This window comes from Myotis davidii, unplaced genomic scaffold (assembly GCF_000327345.1).
Source record: "Myotis davidii unplaced genomic scaffold, ASM32734v1 scaffold44, whole genome shotgun sequence".
In the NCBI taxonomy this organism is placed as follows: Eukaryota; Metazoa; Chordata; class Mammalia; order Chiroptera; family Vespertilionidae; genus Myotis; species Myotis davidii.
Window position 1 is genome coordinate 16890332 of NW_006299705.1, and position 10529 is coordinate 16900860.

Below are 10529 nucleotides of genomic sequence, written 5' to 3' on the forward strand. Positions count from 1 at the left end.
ACAGTCCAGTGGAAATGATATTTGTTACACATTTGTGGGTAATAATATGAGTTAGGAATTTTTTGATGAAATCATTTATTGAAATAAATATTTATTATAAAAGTATTTTGACCATTTGGCTATGCATTGATAATAATTAGTGACACACATCATAGCAACAAAGTGGAAATTTTAAGGATGTAGGTATTTGATGTTAAATGAAAATTTACAGAACTTAAACATCTTACATATTATTTCTAAAATTACACCTAGAAAAAAAATAGAATGAAACTGTATAAGATCCTCATTTTATAATGTCTGAGGTGTAATCTTATAACTCATTTAATATACTCTAAGCCCCTAACTGCTCACTCTGGTTAAAAAGCGGAAACAACTGATAGTGACATACAATGAGGGGCAACTGCTTTAGGTACAAGTTTAGCAACTAGAAATAATGGCGAAGTAAAAGCAGTCATTTAAGTGCTATGGTCGGGTGAAAATGACCGGCTTAATGGGGCAGGAGATTTACTAAATAATTCTGTCCATGCTAGGCTCCGGAGGCCTGGCCAGATGGGCTGTTTGAAACCATCCTATCGCAAATAAAGGGGAAAGGATGAATATGTCACTAGCTCTTATTGTTCTTTACTATCTGGACTTAACTAATTTTAAATATCAGATCAAAACACTGCACAACTAAGGAATTCAACATTAAAGGGATATTGTCCCACGATAAGAAAAGCTGTTAAATTAGGGTGCAATTAGAGTTTTGGAATTAGATTTAGATCTGGTTTCTGAATTTTTTCTTAATTTAGAGACAGCTAGATCAATGTCATAAGGGCTGGGAACAAACTGATGATCATGCATCAATTATGTGTTGGGGAGGGCACTGCTTTCAATGGGATAAGCTCAAATGGTAAAGTGCTCTCGTAGCATCTGGAGGGTTCTATGATAAATACCCAAGTTTTCCTACTTGTACTTCTTTGTGGAAAAGTTTCATGGACTAATGCCTAATGTCCACTGTTGCTTCATGTTAGGCTGAAAGCTCCATGCAGGCAGGGCTGTGGCTGCTTTGTCCCTCAGCAGACCTTGATTCAGAATGTAATGGCTAGCAAAGTGAAAGACTAGCAAAGTGTCAAAGTGAAGACAGCAAGAGAACAATTAGATAGTAGAGAAGCCAGAATCAAAACGGTGTATATTCCCACCCTGCCAGACTGCCAGAATGGGAAGACATTGAACTTTCTAAAATGGCAAATGCAAACCTCCCAATCCACCATTTCTCAGTTGCAATAGTGCTAACAAATGGTACTATTCTCTGAATTTTTAATAGGGATTTGGTGGGGGAAGAGAAAAAATTGGGGTCACAAAGGGTTCAGAAATGCTATAATGCTATAATTTCAAACTCCCTTCCTCTTGAAATCTTTTTAACTTACTCTGACCCAAACAAGATTACTGTGGGGTACCCCAACTCCCTAGGGAGGGAGGTGGGCAGAGAATGTTTAGTTAAGCTCAACACACCATGACTAGTCATTTAGAATTAATTCAAGCCAGCAAGACAGGCAAATAAAACTGAAAACACAAAGTGACAGTACTTCCTCTGTGTTCTGGGCTGTCTTACTCTTCTGTACGTCTGACCCACCTCTGATCCTCAGTCTCAGGAGAACCCCAAGGTCTCCTGAGTTTACCCGCACCCCGCCCTGAAGCAGACATACAGCAGACAAATGAGGCTCACTCTGCCCTTAAGAGGGGTGTAAGTATGATGTTTGAATAGAAAATAGAATCTGGACAGGAATATGACAGTGTTAGAGTCACCTAGGGCCTAATGCTAGACTGTCATCCATTAGTCAATGAATCTCTTCATTTTTCTTTTAAATTGCCAGTCATGAGGTAACCCATTTCTTTCAAATGCTGAAAGAACAATCCAGCCACACTGGGCCAATTAGTTTTATGCAAAAATTACTTGCTCACTGACTCCTGATCAATTTGTGCCTATTCAACTAGGAAGGAGTCCTCTGGTTAAGGTTAGAGAGCCTACAGATTAGTGCTGTAAGTGGTTAAAGAGTTCAGATGCTAAAGAAAATGAAAAAAGTAAAGCTGGAAAATGTCAGGGTCAAAGTGGAAGGAAAAAAGGCTTTATTTTTATCTTTTACATTTGCCTCAGAAAAGCCCTTTTAATAAAGCCTATGGGAGAACCTAATTCTCTTCCCAGACCCAACCGCTAATCAATTCCCTGGGCTCTTTATATAAACAGCAGCAGTAGGTCTGATAGGGTTGGGTAATCTAGGACTATATCTAAACTGTTGTTTCATAACAAGGGGTCCACTTCTAGCTTCCCCATTTAATGAGATGGTAGAAGTATGTAGCACTTCATCTAATGGCTGAGTAAATTGGAAGGTAAATCTTAAAACAGTACATCAGAAAGAAAGCAGGGATTGTAGCCATCTCCTGCCGCTGTTTTCTGTTCTGTGGAACCTGACCAGAAGCCCTGACAACACTGACCCAAGGCTTTAAAAACACTGGCAGGACTTTGATGATGGTGTGACTGCCATGGTTAAATACATACTCCACTGCAGTGGAATCCATCTCCACCATGTGGCATTTATGACCACTTTTCAAAAGGTTTACTATCAAAATATATTTACACAACAGATACAAATTGTTAGAACTACAAAGAATCTAGATGTATGTTGTTCAAACCCCCTTAATTAATATTTGAGAAAATTAAGGTCCGCAGAGGTGAAATGATTTGTCTGAGGTCACTCAAACATGCACTAACTCATAAGAAATGAGAAGGATGGGGGCAGAAGTTAGGAAAATTGGGAACAGAATATGAGAAATTAGATTGGTTGGGTTGTTTTCTATACCTAAGTAAATATTAGCATTATAAAAATTTGTAATCCAGTACAATTCTAGAATTTTGGTAGGAGTCACTGAGCAGACTTAAGATACTAGTAAACCTGAAGCAATGGTAGTGATTTTTTTCCTTTTTAACAAACAGAAGGATTATAACACAACAGTGCTTACCACTGATATAAATGCTATGACTCAAAGTAGAAATTCGACTGAAGAAATAATGTTTTCTACTGACTGCACTTCTCCAGGCAAAATAGGTTTTGGTTCTTTTCAGCCCACAAAAGGCTTTCAAAGCTCATATTCTTGGGTGACTAAGCCAGGTGACCCCTAAGGAATACTTTCCCTTAAACTTGGCCTGTGCACTAATTCAACCGACAGAGGCTTGGCCGGGCATTATGCCACCATAATCCTACAGTGGGACCAGCATTATTCCCATTTATCCTCTAGCCTGGCTGACACTGTTGAAAGAAACCTTATTCTTCAGGTACCTCTAAGTTGGCATAAGTGAACTTTTGGGATCATTTTATATGATATATTCAATTATGAATTAAAGAGGTATCTCCTATTGTCTTAAGAAAATAACATAACTTGTTAGTGAGGCCAAATTCATATCATTTGCTACTTTCTGATACCAACAACTTGATATATAAAAGGAGAGGTGGAGAGGTAATCATAATCTACTTCATAGGGTGGTTGTGGTATGTAAAATGCTAACCAGTGCCTTAATCATCACAAGTACTCAATAAGGGCTGGGTAATATTAATATTGAAGGGTGACTGATTGCATTTTAGAGAGCTGAATGAGTCAGGTAGTTTTGAGATACTGAAAAATGCAGGAAGATATACATTGAGATACCTAGAAGGAAAGACACATGGTAAAGGACTGATGATGGAAAAAGTTAGAAGAAAAAAAAAATCAAAACATGGGATAACAAAGAACAGTAAATAAAAAACAACAATAACTGAAAAGCCCATCTGGATACTAGTTTTTTGCTCCCCTCAGTTCAGAGTTGATGAGACTTTTCTTAAGAGTAGCTTGTCCAGTTCTGAACTTTGAGGTGAAGAATTGAAGGTAGTACAGAGGAGAGCAATAAAAATAATTAAAGGGTTGGGATGCCGGCCATATTAAGAAAAGTTAAAAGGAGCTGGGGTTATTTGACCTAGAGAATAAAAGGCTGAGGAGGTTAATGACAAGATTCAAGACCAGAGAAAAATACTGTGCTGTGATGGTGAGTGGCTGGGGCACTGAGGACACAGCACAGAGGAGAAGACTCAGCACTCAGGCTGGCAGAGTCCATTGCAGGGCTTCCATGTGGGAACATGTGTGCAAAGAGGGGGGCCAGCTCTTCTTCGAATGGCATAGATGGAATGTGGTTCAGATTAAAACTTAGGTGACCTCAAATCTTATGTGGGTCATTCCCAAAAATATAAATTATTTGTAGTGCCTATAAGAAACCTTGCAAATTCTAAAATCCCCATACAATTAGGGAGTATATGGTCTATGTCAGTGGCTGGCAAACTCATTAATTAACAGAGCCAAATATCAACAGTACTTCTTCAAAATAGGCTCCCCCAGGCTGAAAACTGACTTCTGCACGTGGGCCACGAAGTTTCAATTGCATCACACTGTACGCGCACCCGCACGTGGTATTTTGTGGAAGAGACATACTCAAGGGGCCAAAGAGCCGCATGTGGCTCGCAAGCCGCAGTTTGCCGACCACAGGTCTATGGGATTCTGGGTGCTAAAAAGTCTGTTGTGTAAACTGCAAATGAACTGTACCTGACCCTATCAAAATGAACAAAAACACATGGACATAAGGAGCACCCAAGGATCATTCAATGGAAAAGTATAGTAATCATTGCTGACTCTCAAGCTTTGGAATAAATCAACATAAGGGTTTTTAGCTAGTTATACTGGGAGGGAAAAACTGATTTTGATGGCTTGAGTCTTCTATTCCTTTGTCAAACACACCAATTTGTCTCACTATTTCTAAAAAGGTGGTATTGGACAGTAAAAAAAAAAAATACATTTAAAGTGACAGGGATAGCAAATTCATAGTTTGTACTTAAATATAAATATAAAAATAATCTGGGATTTAGCCTGCTGATACAGAAATTAAGTGAGGATAAAAGGGAAAGAACGGGGGTTGGAAGTTGCTAGCTCACTCAGCAGCAAAGGGAAGGTGAAAGTCTCATTGCTGGTAACTTACTGGGCAGGAGCTGGACCCCGTGGGTATAGACATGAATTGTTGTTAAACCAAACTCCATGTATCTAAGCTAAGCACCAGGTCCCAAGAGCACTGGCTTTGTTCCAAAGAAATACTTATTAAAGACACTAGTGGAGCTTCTCAAAGCTGACTGTATTGTAGTTAGGTCAGCAATGGGAAAATTACAGAAGCAGGATTCTAACAAACTATGGAAAGATATTGATTAAGAGATTTGGTTCTTCAAGAGACTATTTTTGTGAGCATTTATGTTTCCAAATTAATATCCTTTCATCATTTACTATCCAGTGACTTATGTTACTAAACTGACCAAAGCCTCAAAGGGTTCATTCTCAGTCTTGACAATTCCCTTTGTTACTGTTAACAGTCACTGTGACTGAACTCTAAAATTGTTAGGGTCACTGCTCATAAAGGAGAGACTCATCTTGCTGGTCTGGTCCTCCTTCCCTTCAATCTGATGCATATGAGTGAACTGATGAGAAACATAATGGAAGTGGGGCAGGCTCTTAATTAATGGATGAGGATGAGGATCCATAAATGACATCACAATTGAGGTACGAAGGAGGCATAATCCTTATGCTTGCTATAAACACATCTTATACTTTTGTAATAAAATTCACCATTATGCAAAGATCCTCTGAAAATGGAAGCAAAAGCTGCAACAATAAGATTATCAACTCATAAATCCTACAAAAAGATTTTTGTAAAAATAATCCTACAAAAGTGCAAAACAAAAACCACACCATCCACCATTGAAATTACATCATCCAATGACAAAGAAAATACAATGGTACCACTCTTACAACTCACATAGTAAAATAACTTGACCAGATCTCAATATCATAAAATAATAACCATTAGCTAACACAGAATTCAGATTTATGAAAGAAATAAAAGCTTTAAATCTGTTCTTCACTTAACCAGTAGTCTGAAGAGAACAAATGATTTTTGACAATGTTATCTAAACTGTTCTGAAAACTAATTTTTGTGTTTTCATGAAATTAATATTACCAGTATTTACCTACAGTGATCTTGCAATATTCCCATCAATCAGCGAGAAGAAGAAAGATATATATACAAACCTACATATGGTCCACCGGGTTTAATAACTTTTGTGCTTCGGTTGCGGGATTCCTCCTCTGCCTGGGTCATTCTTTCTCGTGTCATCTGATACGAGTCGTTCGTTGCACACACTGTAATTTTATCTTGTATAAATCCTAGGCAATTGAGCTGGGAGGCTCCAGAGCTGTCAAGTAAGGCGATGGCTTTGTTAGACATGCCCCTCATTTTGTACAATAAAGTACAAGAAAGAATTGTACAATCCTAAAATCAGCAGCCCAAATAAGAACTGAAATCCTAAAATAACTAATATTAGTAATATTTAATTGTAAAGACTATTTAAAATATTTGAGTTTCTCTTCTTCATTTCATGTCACTTTTTTCCCCATTATTGTGAATAGAGTGGATGAAGTGAGCTCTCAGAGATAAAATCCATGAAATTTTTTGGGAAAATCAGCATTTGGAGTGAATACCAGAATCCTGATGAGTACTATAGTTCTTTCATTTAACAGTCAACTATTTTTAAGAATTAGCTACCACTGATATGAGAAACGTTAAAAGCTCACTTATAGTGGGACCATAATATACATGGTTGATAGAAAGACTAGATAAAACAAACACACCACAATTCTTTTGATTTTCAATAAGATATTAATTTTAAAGCTAAAATACTGCCACATTAAAACTTACTTATTATTACTATTAGCCCAAAGATTTTAAACATTTGTAGAATTTATATTTAACACTTTGTTAAATCTCTATATAAGCTGACCTATTTATATAGTAAATATTGAAGAAAATACTGGATAGATTTTGTCAGAAATAATTACCATGGCCTTAAAACAGATTGGACTATGAATGTAATGAAATACCATTGCAGCTCTGATACTCGATTTCCAAACTTATTTGGAAATAGCTTTGTTATAATGCTAAAAAATAGGAGTTAATAAAAATTTATTAAATTGCTAATAACTCTAAAATTGTCTGTACAAATGCTTTCAAAAAATCGGTTCATTTGTGTCATAAATATTTATGGAGCAGAGACTGCATGCCAGCAATGTGTGAGTACACAGGCTATGACAAGGACTGAGACAGATCTGGTCCCTCTTCCAAGGAGCTCTCTGCCTAATGGGTGACAAGGATGAGCAAACTGGAAATTATGACATGATGTGATAAATGCCAGGGGTAGAGAACTCCCAGGAAGTGCTGCATCTGGACGTGTGGGAGAGGGGAGAGGCAAAGGCTTCCTGGAAGAAGTGATGCTCAAGTGACCTAAAGGGATGACTAGACAAAGGGGAAGAAGGACAGCAATGTGCCAGAAGGATGATCAACCTGTGCAGACCCAGGGGGAGCAAGGAAGAGTTTTTCAGTTAAGCCAGAGGGAGTTATAAAGGACAATTAGAGATGAGGCTGAAGAGGGCCTGAGAAGTACAATACACAGGGCTTTGAGGCCCTGGTATGGATTTTGGACTTTATCCCAAGAATAAAAGAAGCTGAAAATATCTCCTTTGTATTACAGAAAGATCAATTTGGATAAAGAACAGATTGGGAGAAAGAAGGTAAGAGAGCAGTTAGGAGGCTACTGAAGAACTACAGGCAAGAAGTGATGACTTGAACCGGTGTAGGGTGGTGTGGATGCAAAATAGTAAACAGATTCCAGAGATAGCAAGGAGGCAGAATTGATAGGATTTGGTCAGTCACTGGCCATAAAGGGAGAGAGTGAGGAACAGAAGTTAACAGATTGTGCCCAGGTTACCAAATGTGTGGAGCTGACACTTATTGAGACACTGGGGTGGGGTTGGAAGAGAGAAAATAAGTTTTGTGTTGGACATGGTGACTGAAGAAATTAGGAGACATCTCGAGAGGGAACCAACTGTGAAGAATACTAATATTTAGAATAAGCAATAAGAAGATGAAAAGACCATAGGAGACTGAAAAGGTAAGCCAGAAAGTAAGCCAAGGAAACCAGAAAAGCAGTGTGTCATGGAAGCCACTGATACAGAATGCTTCAAGAATCAAAGTGGTCAACAGTGTGAAATGTTGGCAACAAATCTAGAGTAATAAGAAACTAATAAGCACTCACTGGATTCAGGGCAAGGAGGTCAAGGACTCCCATTGGGGAGCAGTTTCAATGGAATAATGGGGACTAAAGCCAGGCTTTGGCTCCAGAAGTGACTGCAAATGAGGTTATTTATCTTTATTTTCTTTTTTAATCAGACTCACCTGAGCATGTATGAATGCTGAGAAACCGATAAAGGAGGGGAATGAGAGAGGGAGGGAGAGATTTAAGCCTCAGGGGAATCAGGATGGAGAAGAAAAAGAGGAATAGAAGATTGCAATAGAGTACAGAAAAGACCAAAGGTGGCAGAAAGTTTGAATTCCAAGATCTCCCATTACTTACTATGTAATTTAATTAGTGAGAATAAACTGAATGTGTTGCCAATCACAATGAAGTTTTAGTTTGCACAATTCAAAGTGAGAATAAACTGAATGTGTTGCGAATCACAATGAAGTTTTAGTTTGCACAATTCAAGATTAAGTTAGAACTCTTTCAGTGATGTGTCTTATTTTATATCTCTGCCTACTATGCTCACTTGAAATACAACTTTCTCAACTTGCACAATTGAAGATCAAGAAACAGATCTTTACATGAAAACTAAACCCTGCAAGCAAGAAGGTACTCTCTAGAATTCCCATTCATTCCTTTTCAACTGAGGTATCTTAAAAGTTCAAATACACTGACATCCTATTCTATATAATAAAAGCCTAATATGCTAAGTGTCTGGTTGTCCACTCATCCGTTCAACCAATCAAAGCGTAATGTGCTAATGATATGCTAAGGCCGCTCAACCGCTTGCTATGACATGCACTGACCACCAGGAGGCAGAATCTCCGACTGGTAGGTTAGCTTGCTGCTGGGGTCTGGCTGATTGGGACTGAGTGATACGGGCTGGACACCCTGGAGCCCTCCCGCCGTCCCTCCCTGGCTGGCCAACCTCCCGCGTCCCTCCCTGGTCCCAATTGTGCACCGGTGGGGTCCCTCGGCCTGGTCTGTGCCCTCTCGCAATCCAGGACCCCTTGGCGGATGTTGGAGAGCCGGTTTCAGACTGATCCCGAAGGTCAGACCAGGGGAACTCACTGGTGCACAAATTCGTGCACCAGGCCTCTAGTATGTATATAAACATCCTATTGTCTTTCTCTATCCTAGCTCACTGTTTCCCATACTTGAGTGCCCCAAACTATGTATTTTCACAAGGTCTATGAATGAGCAATTTTAAGGAATTTTTGAAAAGTAAATTTGACTTTGGGATTTCCTCCATTTTACATAGGAGAAAGTGTGGTTTAAGGAGATTTATAAAGAAAGATAAGAAAGGAGATTAGTTAATATGTAGTTTTTGACCATCTATTTATTATGCATTTAATTTGAGCTCCACCAGCATTGTAAGACTAGAAAAAGGGCATAAGAAAGCCCCTGCCTTTGAGGAGCTTGCACAATTGCATGAAAGACAGGATCCATGGGAAAAATAAAAATGAAATCAAACAGAAAGGTGTATGCAGATTAAAAAGGTTTGCTTGCCAGGTTGAGAACTGAAAGTTTGAGTACTTTTGGTTTTTTAGTGGCAAATTTCAATTTATACCATACAACACCATTTTATAAAGCACTTTGAATCATACTTTTATACTTGGATCACACTTTTTATACAGCACACTTGGATCATATTATTGCATTTGCTCCAATTTTTTCAAAATAATTATTTCTTTTCTCTTGCTGTATCATGTATAGTTTTAAGTGACCTTAAATCAGTGGCTCTCAACCTTCTGGACCTTTAAATACAGTTCCTTATGTTGTGACCCAACCATAAAATTATTTTTGTTGCTACTACATAACTGTAATGTTGCTACTGTTATGAATTGTAATGTAAGTATCTGATATGCAGGATGGTCTTAGGCGACCCCTGTGAAAGGGTCGTTCGACCCCCAAAAGGGTCGTGACCCATAGGTTGAAAACCACTGCCTTAAATCCTTTTTCAAACAAGCAAAGTAGAAATAAGTACAAAGTATATTTGTGATGTAAGGGAGAAACCATATCACCTATGATGATATGACTGGTATTGAAGAGGGAATTAAGTTCTTTAACATGTTAAGCACCATTGGTGACTGACACTATACTTTCCATGTGGACCGGTCAGTCACTGGTGCTGCCAGCATATCGGTGAAGTCAGATATTGCGGGCTAAACAGAAAGGAAGACAAAACAGGCTTGGTGCTTAACATGTTAATAAAACTCCTAAGGGGACATTGTTCAATTTGATGTCAAAATGATATCACTATCCTATCCTATATAATAAAAGGCTAATATACAAATAGACCTAACAGCAGAACATCCAAACAACCAGTCGCTATGATGTGCACTGACC

General features: G+C 38.4%; 1 protein-coding gene across 1 annotated transcript in view; it reads right to left on the reverse strand.

The window, feature by feature from the left end:
* ELL2 (elongation factor RNA for polymerase II 2) overlaps positions 1-10529 on the reverse strand; it is an 83317-nt gene that overhangs the window by 19591 nt on the left and 53197 nt on the right. The window contains exon 5 of the mRNA XM_006775548.2: positions 6136-6299. Coding sequence (XP_006775611.2) covers positions 6136-6299 — 164 coding nt within the window. The remainder of the gene's footprint in view (positions 1-6135; positions 6300-10529) is intronic.